The following is a 19,495-nucleotide window of genomic DNA, read 5'->3' on the forward strand; positions in this document are numbered from 1 at the left end:
GTACTTTATTGTTTATCTTATGGAGATATCTCTGAGGGATCGTCTTAATTGTTAATTAACTTAGGTTGACTCAGCCTACTTAGGACATTGCCATTCCCTAGGCTAGTGGTCTGGAGCTCTATAAGAAAGTTATCTAGCACTCGGGATGCAAAGTCAGGTGAATCTCTGTGAGTTCGAGGCCAGTGTGGTCTACAGAGTGAGATCCAACAGAGGCACCAAAACCACATAGAGAAACCTTGTCTTCATGAAAAAAAAAAGAAAAGAAAAAAGAAAGTTATCTGAACAATGGCTTCTGAGATGACAAGTGGGGAAGCCAGCAAGCAGTGTCCCTCCCTAGTTTTTCAGTTCCAGCTTGAGTTCCTGCATGAATTCTCTCAGTGAGAGACTCTGAAAAGTTTCCTTTAATATATGTATTTTTTGCCTTTTCCTGTCAAATTTGTTTTCTGTCTTCCATCATGTATGCTTTCACTTATCCCCCCTCCATTACATTTGACATAGATTCACAGATCCATTAAGTCATGTATCACATGCTCAAACCATGAGCCGCTATAATCTGTCTTCTCTTCATGTCACATACTAAATGAAACAGAGTGACTTCAGTACTGAATTTCAGAAAAAGAGAACAAAACACCCTAAATTCAGATTGTTTCCAGATGCTGACTATGAAATATAGATGTATCAGATTAAAATAAAATAATTGACAAAGGCCTCTCTACCACCAATAAAAAGAAAGTGTTATATGTTTATTGGAACATTAGTTACAGGATTTAGTATATGGGAGACTTAGGCATCCAACTACAGATAAATGGATTGAGAAATTGTTACAGTCACAAACAGCATGCCATTCCTCAACTGTCAAAAGTGAGGAGTTTTTATCTTTGGCTACAATATAGGTGGAGTTATTCCCAATAGTTAAGAACTAATCTGTGTATAATCTCTCAAAATAGAACCACTAGCTGGACAATAAACATTTAAAGCACAAGCCTATGAAGATTTTTAATACTCAGACCTTAACATTCTGCCCTCTATCCCAAAGTGTCATACCCATTTCATAATGTAAAACTCGAGTAGTCCATCTTCAACAGGCACAAAATATTTACATTTCCAACACAGTTTCAAAGCTCAAGTTCAATAGGAGGGCAGGCTAGAGGATGGAATTTGGAGAAGGTTAAATATAACACTATAGGCCTTATGAAAAGCTATATGGAAACCCACTACTTCCTAAAATAGATACATATATTAGTGAAGTTTTAATCTAAGTGGAGTCACCATTTAACTCAACTGGAAGTAAGATCAACATAAGGAGAAAACTATTGTATAACCTCATTTACATATGGAATGTATTTTAAAGTGTCAATATGTACAGACAGACTACATGATATAATGTTGGTTACTAAACCTTTATGGTCATAGCAAATGGATAAATGTGTAAAAAATATGAAGTAACACATACATAAGATGAAATAAAAATTTTTTACAACACAAGATCACTATGTGGTAAATTTGCATTGCATTTAGGAGTTTTTCCTAGGGCAGTTTTGCTATATGGAGAAAAATGAAAATTAAATTTTAAATGTGTGTATATATATTTATATATGTGTGTGTTTGTGTGTGCATAAATATGTCTATGTGTTGATGCATTCATATTTAACAACCATTTTATCATGTATCACACAACATGATGATATACTCTTATTTTGCACTATCAATTTTACATTAAATTGCAAATATGGACAGTACTTACCTCCAAGGCAGAGTTATGACTGGAGGAACAGAGGGAACTCACAGAGGCAAGGAAGTATTTTGTGTCTTCATTAGGTTTTGAGTCAAGTAGTTATATTTGTCCAAGCAAAATTTTTTAACTATGCATTTGTTTAATCTGTGCATATCACTTTTTCTTAATTACACTTTAAATTATCAATTCAGTAGCATTTAAGAATGAAATATTATTTCATAGAAAATATTAACATTTTCTAGGTTTTTCCTCTTATCTACATAAAAGGCTGAATAGTATTCCATTGTGTATATGTATGACATTTTTCATTGTCCATTCACCCAGCTGAAGTCATTTGTGTTGTTTCCATTTCCCAGCTTCTATGAAGAAGGCGTCAATGAACACTGGTGAACAAATATCTGTGGACAAGGATGTTCAGTTCTTTGGTCATATACCAACAAGTAGTATAGCTGATTCATATGTTAGATACATTTTTAGTCTTTGAAGATTCTCCATCCTGTTTTGCAGAGTGGCCACACAAGTTCACATTTCTACAAGAATGAATGAGGGAGAGGTCTGCTTTCTCCACAACCTAGATAACATTTTTTGTTCATTTTTTTTTAATGTTGTTGGATGATGTTGATTTGAAATCTGCTGCCTGGGGCAACATGAAATATCAAAGTTGTTTTAGTTTGCATTCTTCTTATTTTTAGGTTGATAAAGACATTCAAAATTTTACCAGCAATTTTTATTTGTTCTCTTGAGAACTCTCTGTTTAGGTCTCAGTCCATTTTTCAAATGGCAATTTGGTTTTTGGACTCTTCATTTTTGAAAGTCTTTATATATTCTGAATATTAATCCTCCATCTGGTGTATAACTGGCAAGATTCTCTCCCATCCTGTGAGTTTCTTCTTTACCTGGATGATTGTTTCCTTAGTTGTGCAGACGTTTTTCAGTTTTATGAAGATTCACTTATCAATTGTTTGCCTCAATTGTTTTTAAATGGACTCCTGTCCAAAAAAGACAAATGCCACACAGTCTTTCTTTTCTGTAGCTCCTAGCTCCAAAATCTCAGAAATGCATATACAACATGGAATAACCACAAACCAGAAAAGTATAAAAAGACCATATGTTGGGAGGGTTGGGAGGCAATAGCAGGATAGAGATGTTGTGAAGTGGGAATTGGAATAATGGGGAGGAGATCTGACTGGGGTGGAGCGTGGAAGGTCAATAAAGAAGGAAGAGGAAGGGCAAAGGACAAATACTAGGAAGGCTGTTTGTTAAGGCCTTAAGGAATTGTATTATTTTATCATTCTTTAAAATTATACATATACATGAGTATATATATATTTATTTGTTTATATATATATTTTTTCATATACACATATATATGTATACACACATATGCATGTATACAAATATTTTATACACACACACACACACACACACACACACACACACACACACACACGAACACACACACATATACATCTTAAAGGAAGTTAAGCCACTTAGGCTGACAATAAACCAACAGAAGCAGTTCCAGGCATGAGACACCTCTTTTTGAATGGTTGGTCAGGATAGTCCCTATGACTCTCAAAACAATATGGATTATAGATGTAACCATTGGTCATTTCTTAGTGGTTTAGGATAGGCTGGTATTCCTGAAGACACTTCACATTTAGGACAGAGGACTCAGATTATTTGAGCTTGACCTGATCTTTTTCTTGTGGTATGACTTCCATGGTTCCAGAAAACACTATACAAATTGCCAAGTGAAGGAAACAAACATTCCTACCAAGCTTCAATACTCAGACTCATTTTAAAAAGAAAATGTAAACACTTATAATTCAAGTAATGGATGCTATGCACTTTTGGGAATAATGTAAATATAAAACAGAGGTTGAATTCAAGAGGAAATCAGTTCAATGACCCTGATTGGAAATTTCTTCATGAGGGGTTAGACAGTCACAGAGAGAGAATCAGGGCAAAGACAAGGGAAGAAGAGGGAAGACATGGCCATGGAATGCTAACCAAGGCATTGGGAAAGGGAGAAACTGGAGACAGTCTCTCTCCACCTTCAAGTGTGCTTGGATGTTGATGTATAAAACCTGGCCTTATTCTTTCAATTCTGAAGATGGCAGATATTTGAAGTTCTAGACTCAAATTGGTGAATGGAGATTTAGAATAGTTCTAAAGATGCATTTTTGTTTACTAGGCAATTTATTTAAGGAACAGTTGAAAATTATACATATATTCTAAAATGTGAGGATATCGAAGGAAATTGGAATTATGGGAATTTCAATTACTTCTCTTTTTGTTTTTTATTTTATTTGTGTTTTAATTTTACAACATCAGCCATGGGTACCCCTGTCCTCCCCCTTCCTGTCCCCCCCCTCACCTTCACCCCAGCCCCTCCCCTCCATTCCCATGTCCTCCAGGGCCAAGACTCCCCTGGGGATTAATTTAAACCTGGTGGATTCAGTATAGGCAGTCCAGTCCCCTCCTTCCAGGGTGAGCAAAGTGTCCCTGTGTAAACCCAAGGTTCCTAACAGCCAGTTCATGCACTAAGGACAGGTCCCGGTCCCACAGCCTGGGTGCCTCCCAAACAGTTCAAGCTATTCAATTGTCTCACTTATCCAGAGGGCCTGATCCAGCTGGGGGATCCACAGCCTTTGATTCATAATTCATGTGTTTCTACTCATTTGGCTATTGTCCCTGTGCTTTTCCAATCTTGGTCTCAACAATTCACACTCTTACAGTCCCTCCTCTTTCTCGACAATTGGACTCCTGGAGCTCCACCTGGGGCCTGGCCATGGATCTCTGCATCCACTACCATCAGTTATTGGATGAGAGTTCTAGCACGACCAATAGGGTATTTGGCCATCTGATCACCAGACTAGGTCAGATCAGGCTTTCTCTTGACCATTGCCAGCAGTCTGCAGAGGATGTATCATTGTGGATTTCTGGGGACCTCTCCAGCACTCTGCCTATTCCTGTTCTCATGTGGTCATCTTTATCATGGTCTGTTATTCCTTGTTCTCCCTTTCTGTTCTTGATCCAGCTTGGATCTCCTGCTCCCCTAAGCTTTCTTTGAACCTGGAAACAACCTAGATGCCCTTCAACTGAAGAATGGATAAAGAAAATATGGTAAAATACACAATTGAGTACTACTCAGCAGAGAAAAACAATGACATCATGAGGTTTGCAGGTAAATGGATGGATCTAGAAAAAATCATCCTGAGTGAGGTAACCCAGACTCAGAAGGACGATCATGGTATGTACTCACTCATTGTAGGATACTAGATGTACAACAAAGATGACTAGACTGCTACACAACTTCAGTGAGGCTACCTAGAAAATGGGACCCTAGGAAAGACCCTGAGATCGTCCAATGACAGAGAAATGGATGAGATCTACATGAACAACCTGGACGACAGTGGGGGTAATGAAGGGCAAGGTTTGAGGGCAACTATTTCTCTTAACATTAAAAAACAACTGCTTAAAAATAGGGACATTTCTATTAAGTACAATATTCATTTAATCTTTATCATATTCAATGACCAAAGAAACCTTGACCTTCCCTGCACTGCCTTGGGCCTTCTTTGTAGGGAGGGGTTTGTCTATAATGGGAGCTGCCCTGACCTCAAGTGATTTGATGAAAAGGGTTATATCACAAGGGGATGTAATGAGGCCACATAAGGTAGCTTTAGGGAGCTGCAGTCAGTTTCTATCTAACAAGCCCCATTTCACCCAATTTCTACAAAATGACTATTTTCTCAACCAAATAAACCAGGTTATGAAAATGGCCCACACAGATAAAGGCCAAGTTGATTTTCAAAGCAGGTGTGTCTGATCAAGGACTCACTCAACTACTACACAAGGCTGTTTCCTGCTGTAAAGGATTTTCTGAACAAGCCTACTCTCCATGTTCTTCAGGAGTGTCTTGCATGGCTCTCTGCAGAAGCATCTTCAGAGACTGCTTCTGGAACCTGCAATGTCTAATGGAGCCAACAAGGAAGTAAATGATGGGGTTGGCACAGCTGTTAACACAGGATAGGAAAACTGTCATTGCATAACTATTGCAAGAGAAAACTCTAGGTAACATCTCATTCAAAATGAGAAGTATCCAATAGGTACCAAAGGGCAGACCAAAGAGTAAGAAGACCAGCACTGTGAGGGCAATGGTCACATACAACCTAGTCACAGGAATCCTCTGTGAGCCACAGAAGATCTTGACCAACAGGGCCAGGCTGGATCCACAAAGAACAACAGATATTACTATTATAAGTACAATAGCGATAAAAATAGCAGTGTCACAAAAAGAATATACATAGTCACTAACCAGTGAACTGCAACCCAACCATAACAGGAAGCTTAACAGTACAGAGAAGGCCCAGAGCAGGGCACACAGGACAGTTGATGTATGTCTTGGTCTCTGGCAGTGATACCAGATGGGACACAAAACAGACAGACATCTCTCAACACTGATGGCTGCAATCATACACAACCCTGCAAGGTAAGCAACCATGGATATAGTGGTGAGATAGAATGGAATATGAAAGTAGCTGTTATGAAACAGAAAAAGGATTTGTCTCAGGAAAAACACAATCTGAGTGCAAAGGTAGAGGACGTCAGCCCCAGCAAGGTTGAGGACATAGACAGAGAAGGCATTCCTGTGCACATGGAAGACTAGCAGCCACAACACTATGGCATTTCCTGCCAGGCCAACCATGCAAATGATGACAGTAAGAATACTGAAGATTTTGTACACGGTGACACAGTGTGAGCTTGCAGTGTAGTAACTTCCATTCATTGTTGTGTTGTCAGTGCTCCAGGCTGGGGTGGATGGAACCATGCTTGAGAATGTTCCACTGGTGTTCCTGCAAAGTAAATTGAGATATGAACACATGATACTTTCTGTCAAGACCACCTGGGTATGAGGGAATGTCTGGCACAGGTTCCCAAGTAGGGGAAAACAGGCTTGCAGAGATATAAGTAATTTATCAAACTCCCACAGTGCTAGAAACTTCTTTTAAATCCAGTTTGTGGTATACAGTCAGTCTGCAGACCACTGCCTCTAGTGATGTTGGAGCAGTTGGTAGTCCCAGTCCAGTTGCTAAGCATCTTATGCTGTGTCAGGAAGAGACAGAATTCTGAAACTAACTGTCTTTCTGATCCAGGGCTGAGGTTCCTTCTCTGGTATAGGAATATGGAAGATGCTGGCACAAGCCATAGCTGCCCTCAGTTACTCTAAGGGGTCTACCAAATGGGGAAATGGAATCATGAGTGAGAGTCATGAAGGGAATGGGACTTCTTATGAGGACCTGTGTGGGAACAGTCACACTTCCTGTGCTAGAAGGGCTGAGTCTTCATTTTACAGTTTGAAGACTACAAGGCAAGAGGCCTTGGAGGACATCAAGCACTTTTCTGTTTGTTTTTATGTCACCAGTGTCCTGTTCTCTACAGGGTTACGGGGGAGAGTTAAGACCTATCCTTAGTGCATGAGCTGGCTGTTAGGAACCTGGGGCTTACACAGGGACACTTTGCTCAGCCTGGAAGGAGGGGACTGGACCTGCCTGTACTGAATCCACCAGGTTTAAATGAATCCCCAGGGGAGTCTTGGCCCTGGAGGAGATGGGAATGGAGGGGAGGGGATGGGGGAAGGTGGGGGTGGGAGTGGGAGGGGGGAGGTCAGGGGGAACCCATGGCTGATGTGTAAAATTAAAACACAAATATAATTAAAAAAGGGAAAAATGCACACACATTAAAAAAAAGAACTATAACAAATGAGCAAGTGAACCATAAGTTCAAGGGTAGCTCAAAATTTGGAGTAAATGTTATTCTGGTTGTGAACTGTACCTACATGCAAAGAACAGGTTTCTGGAATGAAAAGTATTAGCTGTGCTGCAGAGGAAGCTAGAGAGCACCTCCAATTAAAAATAGTGTCCCAACCCCTGAGAAGAGCTTTGATATCTATACATGTATGCAAACAGTCTGGAAAAGAGAGCAGCATAGCTGGGCAGGTAGCATCATTTAGGGCTTTCTTTCCACTACTCTTCCCCATACAGACATTCTTAATAGGCTTCTATTTCTCACCCCCGAAGCCACAGAGACATATGAAGATAAGACAGCTTTTCTTTCTCACACTGGCCAAGGGTGCAGAATGAGGGCTGTTCTGTGACTATACTAGTTAATCCTGAACGGTACCCAAGTAGAAAGCTTTGCATCACAGGATTCTTCTGCATAACTTCTTATTCTGGACAGAGTCCCTTATGTATAAGAAATTATCTGAGAATGCCAAGACAGAGCTTCAGACCCAGGGAAAACATCCAGAAATCATTACAAACCATACTCACACAAAAGCTTTGAAGAAAATGGACCAACAAACTCAGTTGTGTTCACCAAGATCATACAATTCATTCTTGGAGCCTTGATCACCCCATAGGAGCACAAGGTTTTAATCCAGGGAACCCTCTTAGGGCATCAACAGCTTAAAATAGTCAGACTGGTACTAGGTAAACAGCCAACCCAAACACATTGAGCTTGCTAATGATGGTAGCATGGCAGTGATGAGTACAATTGTTCACCAATGTGTATTTCAGCTTCATGAAATGGAACTAAGAAGCCCAAATAGGATCCACTCATCTTCAGCTCCCATCATGACTGTTTTTGCTAGTCAGTGTTTTTCTAGTCAGTGGAAGACAGTGGTGCTGAGGGTGACTTGAACTGTGGAGGCCTGGCACAAGAGGGTTCAGAGGAGAAGAATGTTAGTATGATGCCTAGACACAATTCTTGGGATATTTTGGTGAAGAATATGGTGCTTTCTGCCCTTGTCCAAAAAATGTGCCTGGGCCTAAATTGAAGAGTTTTGCTTTAATTGCATTGGCAGGGGAAATCTCAAAACAGAACAGCCTAGTATCAACTCTGTCTTGTGGTTATTAGAGTTCACTCTTATGCAGATCTAAAATGAAAAGGAGGATGTGAGTGAATTGGGTTGCATGATATGAAATTCCCAAAGATACAATAAAGAAATTATGTTAATAAAAAAGATGTGGTCACCTTAAGAAACAATAAAATAAAATACAATGACATAAAGATTGAACAGTCAGTGGATCATTAAAAAATGACAGGAGGTCTGGAGCAATGACCAGCAGTATAGAGCACTGAGTTCAATTCCCAGCAAGCACATGGTGACTAACAACCATCTGTAATGAAATCAAGTGTCCTCTTCTGGCATGCAGACCTACATGTAGGCAGAACACTGTCTACAAAATAAGTAAATAAATTTTAAAAAAATGAGATGAACGTAGAAAAGATACTTGTTGGGAGGAAGAAGAAGATCAACAGGATTGTTCAGGGCTGAAAGAAGATGGGTGAATATGATCACAATGAAGTGTTACATGTATGAAATCAAAAAAATGACAATAACTTAGATAAATAGTATTCACAGTGACTTAGTCAATGATATTCCAAGATGCAACGGTGGTTAAAAATGGCTAAATTAATTAGTTAATTAATGTAATAAAGATCATAAATATGAACCAAAATTGATCATTTCAAAATACATAGCAAATGAAGGGACAAAATTGAATGCCACCCAGGCTGATAAACTGTGAAAAAACGTGGAAAAAGAATAGGATAGCCTAACATGGTAAATGGAATATAGCACAGAGAGATAGCCAACAGCTCTCTGAATTGGGCAAACACAATATTGTTTAACAAATATGAAACAAGAATGTACTCTTGACTTGTTATATTCAGCATTGTACTTGAAATCTTCACAAAAGCAACAAGTCAAGAGAAAGAAAAGCACCCAATTTAAATTTTAAAGGGTAAAAATTCACTTTATCCTTTTATTTAAAAACCTATATACTAGAAATGTCTCAGTGTATCAGACAGTGAAGATGGGATATATTTATATTCTCGTCCTCAGATTGTGTGAGACCTTGGCATTGTTTATTCATGAATGAATGCACACATGCAAATCTTTACAGCATTAGATGACAAATCATGTATAAATTAAAAAGGCAAATGCAACAAAAGTCATTGTCCAGCACTGGCAAAGTGATAGAGAAATTCTCAACATTCCTAACTCTTTTTGTCACAGCCCTTCAGTATATTCATTGACACTGATCATGGACAGGACAGTGAGGTAAAGACCCAACACAGCTTAGTTAAGCAGCAGGACACACGTAGGTGCACAGCCTGGTGATGGATGTGGTTCTGACATGATTGCTCAGCAGAGGAAAGAGGAAGCAGGAAGGGGAGGTGAGGGCTGAGTGCTACTGTAGAAAAGGACCTGAAACATAGTCTAATGGAGGACTGCTAAGTAGAGTGAAGTAAATAGAAAGAGAAACCTAACATAATGTGTACCTTCTCCATAGTCTGTGCTGGAAGAATGTAGAAGATGGAGAGTTTTCTCTGATGAAAAAAAGCTTTCTGTGCAGGCTGAAGAGAAGCTCAGAAGGTGCAGCAAGTGAAATACAAATAGTGATGGACAGGCAACTAGAATCTAGTTAGTAGAGGAACAGGACAAGCACATATGTGGACTAAATGAATTCATTCCTTAAAAGCTTATCTATATTGTCACTTTGAATTCCCCCTAGAGCATGTGATGTAAGAATGACTATTTTTATAAGTTTTCTAAGGATGGAATTGTACCATAGAAGGATGAATGATTATACCTGTCTCTGACAATGTGAATTCCAATACAGAAAAATTGTCTCAGTAACAATACTCTCTCTCTCTCTCTCTCTCTCTCTCTCTCTCTCTCTCTCTCTCTCTCTCTCTCTCTCTCTGTAGATGGTGTTTGTAGCAGTTACAGGCAGATGTCAAGTTTTTCTTCAATAGATCACTACTTTACTTTTTGAGGAAGGGTTTCTCAGTGAACATGGAGCTCACAGATTCAACAGCAGACCAGTAAACTTCATGGATCCTCTGGTCTCTGCATCCACAGTACTAGAGTAATGGGCAGGCCCTGCCAGGGGTGCATTACTCTGGAGGTGGGAATTCATGTTATCATGCTTATACCACAGTTACTTTATAAACTCATCTGTCTACCCAGGAAAGGATTAGCCCCTTGACAAACTTATGTACACCAGGACACTCTGTGCCTATTAGAAGTGAATAATGGAAAAGCACAGGAGTATTACTCACACTATAAGCAGGGCAGTAGTCACAATTGTGGTTGAATAAAATCCTGAGGCAAAAACTTGTTAAACAGCGGCAGAGAAGTCAAATGGCGCTGAATGGAGGCGGTGGACATCAGCTACAGGCAGCATAAAAGTAGTGATGGTAGAGTTTACCTATAATCCCTGGACATGCTTTCCTTAAACAGCATTTGTTGTGATGTTGTCCCTTGGGGGAAGCATGGTTAAATGTACAAAAGGGGTTTCCTGAAGTCACATTAATAGCACATCCTTGAGTTTTTTCTCTGCATCTCTCCTTTGTTTTTCTCTCTGTTCTCTGCTCCACTTTCCCCTATTTTTGAGAAGATACCAAAAATCTCCCTATGATCCCATGCTTGAGAGACCTTCAAGACCCTTATAGAGTGCCAGAAATGCCAAGTCCATTAATTTTTCTCTTAATGAATTAGCTGAGTTTTTTATTAAAAGGGATCCCCATTTGCATACTTTCAGGGTTAGATGACAAAAACATTACCAGAAACTGGAGATTCAGACATGAGTGGAGAAATGAAACAAGGCGGTGTCAGGATTTTATAGGAGAAAATCCCCCTGCTCCTCAGTGTGTCTTTTCTGCACTGACTTGTTGATGTGGCTGAGTCCTTGACCACAGCATGCTGTTGCCCTTTTAGGTCTGAAGAATAGCAATGCTATAGTTCCTGTGTCTGGTTAGGTGCAGCTGCTAACCCATGCATAATAACTTCCTTGGTCAGGTATTTGCTACAGTTCTATATTTGAGTAGCCACTCTCATGTTATAGCAAATAAGAAGTATATTTCCCTGCATAAATTTCAGCCTAATCTTGTTATTTTTATCAAAATGGGTGATTCCCCCACAAAAAACAGCACAGAAGAATAAAATGCCAACAAGACAAAAATAATTCTGATAGAGATGAAGTGGGAAATGATCTGATGACAGTTAAATCTAGAAACCTAATGGTGGAGGAAGACTTGCAAGCAAGGAAGTTTTTCCTTCCATCTTTCTCTCTGCTCTCTGATGTGTCACAGAAGTGCCTTATCTCACCACTAAGATCTGTCCTTTTCTGTGTCTTTCTATTTGAAGCAGTTGGTGGCATTTCAAGGATACAAGAGAACAGAAGGCAGGATGTTAGCATTGTATTTTCTGTCTCCCAGTATTGATAGTAGCAGTGCTTCTCTGTGCATTTAGTAATCCCCCTTTTACTACTGATCTATAACTTTGACCTCTCTTCCCTCCTCCCTCATTGTCTTTCTCGTTCTCCAATACCCATTCCTTCTGCTGATTATTGGATACAAGGAGTGGACATCTTCTTTCACCCTCTTGCTTTATCATTATTCACCATTCATCTCCTCTGTCCCTAAGACCTGTGGTCTTTTTAAATAAATACTTTCTGTGATATTCTTCAGTTATTCAAATTCTAACCATCTGTTTCTTCTTGAATGCAACATACAAACTTTATAGATCAGCTTTGAGAAGCAACAAATAATAAACCTGTTGTACAGGGTTTTGCCCTGGAAAGCAAAATATTCACATTCCCTTTCTCCTTAAAGAAATAACAGACAATATATAAATGATTTTAGAGAAAGTAAGAAAAGTCTGTTTAAGCCAGTCCATCTGTTTGCTTCAAAAGGAAGGTTCTGTCTCATTCTTTCCCAGGAAGAAGTCTTGGACCCTACATGTTGCATTTTATGATAGCCACACAGTGATGTGGATATAGTGAAAACTCCAAGACAGTAACTCTCTGAACACTCTTGGAATATACCCTTACCTTTCTTCCATCTTCAGGTCTAGAGGTGGAGAGCTGACCAAGGTTAAAGAAGGCCCTTTCCCAGATTGGTTCTAGACTCTGCTTCCTTGTTCTGGAATTGGGATTTGCCTTCAGGAGCTGAGTAAATGTTTCTGACCCAGATGAGGCTTAGAAAACATTGAGCAGACCTTGTGACTTCCAGTATGTAGATGGGAAACAAGTTACACACTGGAAACCTTTGAGTCCAGATGCCCATTAAGATGTTTCTTGGCATCTTCCCCATTTCCACTCTCTTATCAGCTTTTCCCATCTCATCTGTCTCCAAATAATTAATTACTCTTCCCTCTTTTATGGACCAACTCCCATAATAGGTTGCAACATCAACTAGTATCAGCTTGTGTTGTGTGAGTGCATAACTGAATAATAATCATATCATGGCTCACATATCAGCTTCTACCATCCCTTCCTACCTGGTCTACCTCCCTGTAAATAATTGTTATCTCCCTTAAGGGCCAATCCCCACCACAGCTAGCAACATCAAAAGTGCATGCTTTGGATTTGTGACTGTATAACTGAAACTTAAGTATATCCATGCAGACTTGCATGGCTCTGCATGGTGATGGTATATCACTCTTGGTACTTCTTCAACAGCAGTGATGAACTCAGTGTGGTTGTCTCTAGGGACAGCAAGCTGACAGTCCTTCTAAATCCTCTGCAGGTATCCTAAGTTCAAATTCTCACCCATCTTTACACTTTTAATACTAGTGAACCAGCCTGCCTCTATCTTAATCTTCTAGGCAAACTGATAGTAAAATCAAACTAGGTCCAGTCCTGTTTATGATCAAACCTCTGCTTTTCAAGTATTGAGTTATGTCTGATCTGTAACCATAAGTAGAAATAGTTCTGTACAGCCTGTTCCAGGAATGGTAATCATGACTTTGTTTCAAAAAGTTGTTTATAACTGTCTCTCAACTCTACCTTTGTTTCAAAAGATTATATGACCACCAATGATTACCTTGTTATGACTACCTGTTGCACTTACCTTGTGTCGACCACATGCTATGTTCTGATCCTGTAATCCTGCCTCTTTTCCCTATTTGGAAACTCCCTACACATGTGGTGCATAAAGACCTGTCTACCTCACATCCAATGCCAAATAGTCAAGCCCAGTCTTAGGGGGCAGCAGCTCCTGTACCTGAATCAAAAACCTTAATTTAATTAATTGCTTTCTTTAATTATTTTGGCCATAATGATTTGGGTAAGTGGTCTTTCTCCTCCCATCTTTGGGATTAACACTAGCACCTCTGAACAGAAATATTATTTTTATTTTATTTCATCAGTGTAAAAATGTATTGGCCTACCCATCTCATAAAATGCAGATTTCAGCATGTGTACCATTTCATTTAATCTACTTCATAATTTGTTAATCTTTATGTTCTCAGAGTATAAATGCTCTGAGTTTTAAATTTTTTTATTCTATGATTTAACTTTACACTCTTCTAATCACAGGCATTGTTGGTTCATTTCCAGTTTTTAAAAATGTTATTTTATTTGGAAGACTAGAGGGACAAGTACATTGGAGGCCATGTGAAGAATGCTGAGCTTTGTATGTGGCTTAACTGTGTCTACCATGTAGTGGACACTTGTTAAGCAAGGATGATAGCTTTGGGAGGGTCTGTGCAACTTTTATAGGGTGGATCCTAATGGCTGGTCTTTAGGGGACTTGGTCCTGGGTTGACACATGACCTCTAGTGGTGTTTGAGAGTTGTCTTAAATGGAGCATGCCTGGCCTTACTTGGGTCTCATTGTTTCCTGTATGGAGACAGGATATTTCCTCTGAACATGCTCCATCATCTGGCCTTTGTCATGCCCAGAACTCTGCAACACATGAGATGTTCAAAATGATGCAGTCTCAGTGGGGTCTGCAGTATAGGTAATTTTGTTTCACCAACATCAAGTATCCCTTATGTTAATATATTATATCAGTGTGAGGGTTCACATGACTATAGGGTAGGTAGAGGGTATACCAATACATTACCTATTACTGTACAACGTTTACTCTATAACTAATTTAGATTAAATATTACAGAATAACTAAAATATCCCTTATGTTAATGTATTATATCAGTGTGAGGGTTCACATGACTATAGGGTAGGTAGAGGGTATACCAATACATTACCTATTACTGTACAACTTTTACTCTATAACTAATTTAGATTAAATATTACAGAATAACTAAAATGTCAATGAGATGGATTGAATACGTACATGTATGTCACCATCACTATGAATAAATTATTTGAATGATAGAGGAGGTGGTTTACTAGACCTCAAAAAGAAAATACAAGCATTCATTTATTCCATTACAATATAGCAACATTAAAAAAATTTGTCATGTTTTCTTCTACTAGCTCTTTGAAAAAGTTAAAAAAATAGAAAGAATTATAGTATCTCATTTGCATTTCTTCCATGGCCCATTCTAAACTTAATAGGAATTATTCTCTTACACATGCAACAGGATGCTAAAAGAAAAGTTCTTGTGAATATTAAGATAATGTACAGAATCTTGTCTAGAATTTGAAAACATGCACCATAAACAAACACAATGATGTATTAATGCTAAATAATAACCAGATGCAAGTGACACACAGAATTAAAATCTGAGATATCTTATAACATGTTATCTTAATCCACCTTCTATATTACATATATAAAAATTTGTAGTTGAATTTTGTCTGAAGAATAAGTTTTGTAACTCATGTGAAGTGGCAGCTCATCCATGTTTATAAATCATGCATAAACACAAACACAGAAATTGAGATAAACCAGTCTTAGTCATACCCAAAACTCTGTATCATACTTCAGAGAGAGTTGCTCATTGATGTCTATTGTTGGTCTGTTCACAAATGCCAGGAAATAGTAAAAGCCTTGATATCAATCATTTGATAATTGAATAATGAAAATGTTGTTCATACACACCTGGTATATTATTCTTCTATAAATATATGAAAAATTCATGTAAATGAATGGAGTTGGAAATAACCCTTCTGAAGTAGAACATCGCATGAAATATGTCAATGTCACATTTCCTGTTGTGTGTGTAGATAACACATTTGATCCTTCAGATATATGTGTTTAAGTTGGAGTATCTATATAACTCAGAAAACTGGTAAGAGGGTGTGCAGGGAGTAGGGCAGGAGAATTCAAGAGCAGGTGTTATGAAGTGAAAAGGAGACTAATGGGACAGAAAGACTGAACTAGAAAGAAGATGGGAGAGTAGGGTAGAAATGGGGGAACTGTGAGGGGTATCTACACTAAACACCTTTCAAAAAGGCACATGGAAACCCACTACCGTAGTCACATTCTTAAATAAATATATAAATAATATATATTTATAAAAATAGATATAAATATTTATAAAAATAAATACACATTTACAACAAACAAACAAATAAATAAGCAAATACACACACATTTGTAAATGTAGTTGCTCTATAGTAGAGGACTCAGTGTCTCCCTAGACAATATAGTCGGTCCAAAATGATGCCCAGTGCTTGTTGCCAGTTACCCTTTTTTAAGTTTTGATCATTGGGGTTCTATAAGCTTCCAACCACCAAACACTACATCTTATTGCCAATGCCCTTTATTGCTCTCCAGAACTTGATTCTAAGACCTTATTGATGAAAACACCACATACTTGAGTCACAGACCACATTGTATCTGGAATGTTTTCTGTGTCCTGCCTGGCCCTGAGGTCCCACAGCTGCTTTAAAAAAATTACCCAGAGGCTTATATTAATTACCAACTGGATGGCATATGGCAGGCTTCTTGCTAGCTAGCTCTTTCATCTTAAATTAACCCATTTTTATTAATCTATGTATTTCCACATGTTCTATGCCTTTACATGTGTCCCATTGCTCCTTGGATGGTGGTTTGGCATCTCCCTTTACTCTCCTTTCTCCCTTCACTTTCTCTCTTGGATTTTCCTGCTTGGTCCTATCCTGGCCTGTCATAGCCAATGTAGTTTTTACTTATCAACCATTCAGAGCAACACATATTCACAAAGCACAGAAAGATATCACTTTTCTGTCTAATCTGTTTGAGAAGCATGATATTTGTCTCCTAGTTCCTGCTTAAATTTCTGTCCTGATTGTAGACAAATCTTAAAAGGTCTTATCAAATAAAAACCAGGGGCCAGATATAGGGGAGAAAACCTGAGAGATCAGAGGAATAGGAAACGCCACAAGCTAACCTAACTTCACTGACACCTCAGTCTCCAAAGAGAACTACTTCCTGCATACCCATACCTATATGTCTTTCTGTTCTGCTGTATCATTTGCCTTCTCCTTGTCCAGCTCTGTCACTTCCTGTCTGTCTGTACCGACCTCCAGACCTCTATGGTTAGTGCTGGGATTAAAGGTGTGTGTCAACACAATTGGCTCTGTTACCAGTGTGGCTTTGAACTCACAGATCCAGACAGATCCCTGCCTCCTGAATGACAGTATTAAAGGTATGTGAGACCATTGCCTGACATCTATGTTTACTATAGTGGCTGGCTTTTCCCTCTGATTCTCAGGTAAAGTTTATTGGGGGACACAGTATATTGGGTGACAAAATATATCACCAAAATTCCCCCTTTAGTCTAAAATAAGAAGTTATAACTAATATGAGAAAAACTATATACAATAAGTACAATAACTATATACAATATATACAAACAACAAATACATCAACAAAGTTTAGTCCATCTGCATTTGACAAATTCAGCAAAAATATTCCATTATCTATCTTATTTTGGTGAATCTAAAATGTACCTAATTCACTTTCTATCCTATCTTGTATTACTAACAGAAAACTATCTTATGATGTCTTTCAAATTTATACACTTTACACCTTTTAGTAAGGTTCTTTTTTGAAATTTCTGAACAAGGGAAATATAACTATCTAATTTTCAACTCTCTCAGAGACCTGAGAAGGAAATAATATTACCTAGTAAAACAGGTAAAGAAAACAAGTGTCTTCCAAAAAAATGTGAGTTTTGACAGAAACAGCCAGCTTCCTGGACAGTCACCCAAGGTTTCTCTCCAATGTTGAGGCATCATCTTCAGCCTTTAGGCTTAGCATATCTGACAGACTTATTTGTGATGCAAGATGTATGCAAGGCCTACAGCTCAACCCCACGTCCAACGGGAGTATTCCACATACCAGATAAACTTGATTTCCATCAGTACCATGTCATGCTTCAGATTTAAATTCTGGAAATTGATGGCATTTTTAGAATTCAGCTTCCGATTCTTCTTGGCTTGTGGGTGGCTTCATCTCCTTCATTAAATGCCAGTTACCCTTGACTGGACAGACTCCATCAGCCTAGTTATTCCTCCAAGAATAACTGCTCCACAAGGGGAACACTCCTCCACTGTTGGTAGGAATGCAAACTTGTACAGCCACTCTGGAAATCAGTATGGTGGTTTCTCAGCAAATTGGGATTAAGTCTTCCTCACGACCCAGCTATACCACTCTTGGGCTTATACCCAAGGAATGTTCAATCTTACCACAAGGACAAATGCTCAACTGTGTTCATATAAGCACTATGTGTAATAGCAAGAACCTGGAAACAACCTAGATGCCCCTCAACTGAAGAATGGATGAAGAAAATGTGGCACTTAGACACAATGGAGTACTACTCAGCGGTAAAAAACAACCTTATGAAATTTGCAGGCAAATGGATGGAACTAGAAAATATCATCCTGAGTGAGGTAACCCATATTAAGATGGACAAACACAGTATGTACTCACTCATAAGTGGATACTAGATGTGAGGGAAGGGATGGCCAGACTGCAACCCACAGCTCCAGAGAGGCTAGCTAACAGGGAAAGACCCTAGAAGGGACACATGGATGACCCAGCAAAGAAGTGGATGAGATCTACTTGAGTGGATGGCGTCTGTGGGGGTGGCAGAGGACAGGAGTGGGGAATGAGAACGTAGGGAAATGGGAGGGTCGAGCTGGAACAGGGACAGAGTGGGAGGGCAAGGAGGGAAATACCATGATAGATGAGGACATCATGGGAAAAGGGAGAGGCAGGGTGCTGGGGATGCTCTCAGGTGTAGTTGGAGTTTCCTGCCTGGCCCACAGTCAGGACAAATCTCTCTTACCCGCCAGTCCCACAGTCGCTCAGACCCAACCAAGAAAGCACACAGAAACTTACATTGTTTAGAAACTGTATGGCCGTGGCAGGCTTCTTGCTATCTACTTCTTCTATCTTAAATTAACCCATTTCTGTTAATCTATACTTTGCCATGTGGCTTGTGGCTTACCGGTGTCTTTACATGTTGCTTCTCATGGCAGCGGCTGACAGTGTCTCCCCAGCCTTCTACTTCCCAGAATTCTCTTCTCTCTTGTCCCGCCTATACTTCCTGCCTGGCCACTGGCCAATCAGAACTTTATTTACACAGAGCGATATCCACAACACTCAGGAATCCACAGGATGACCCCATCTTGGACTGCTGGCAGTGGTCCAGAGGGTGCCTGGACTGGTCTAATCTGGTGACCAGTCTAGCAAATAACCTAGCTGTCATCATAGAGCCTTTGTCCAGTGACTGATGGAGGCAGATGCAGAGATCCATGGCCAAAGGCCAGGCTGAGCTCCAGGAATCCAATTGATGAGAGAGAGGAGGGATTCTGTACTCAGAGAACATCGAGATCATGATGGGAAGAAGTGCAGAGATGTCTGTCCACACTATTGGAGGCCCATGAACTGTGGGACTGGTGGCTGTGGAGCCCACAATGGGACTGGACTAGGCCCTCTTGATATGGAAGACAGTCGTTTGGCTCAAACTGTTTGGGGGGGCACCCAGGCATGGGGATCAGG

General features: G+C 39.4%; 1 protein-coding gene across 1 annotated transcript; it reads right to left on the reverse strand.

Moving 5' to 3' along the window:
• Positions 1-5,633: 5,633 nt before the first annotated feature.
• LOC118595206 (mas-related G-protein coupled receptor member B4-like) lies at positions 5,634-6,666 on the reverse strand. The gene has a single exon (XM_036205585.1). It carries the CDS (start codon positions 6,624-6,626, stop codon positions 5,634-5,636), a length of 993 nt encoding a protein of 330 aa, XP_036061478.1. The 5' UTR covers positions 6,627-6,666.
• Between the last annotated feature and the right edge of the window lie 12,829 nt (positions 6,667-19,495).

This window comes from Onychomys torridus, chromosome 1 (assembly GCF_903995425.1).
Source record: "Onychomys torridus chromosome 1, mOncTor1.1, whole genome shotgun sequence".
In the NCBI taxonomy this organism is placed as follows: Eukaryota; Metazoa; Chordata; class Mammalia; order Rodentia; family Cricetidae; genus Onychomys; species Onychomys torridus.

Bases quoted from the DNA above. Each gene is read 5' to 3' on its own strand.
- LOC118595206 (XM_036205585.1), bottom strand. From the start codon at position 6,626: ATGTGTTCATATCTCAATTTACTTTGCAGGAACACCAGTGGAACATTC.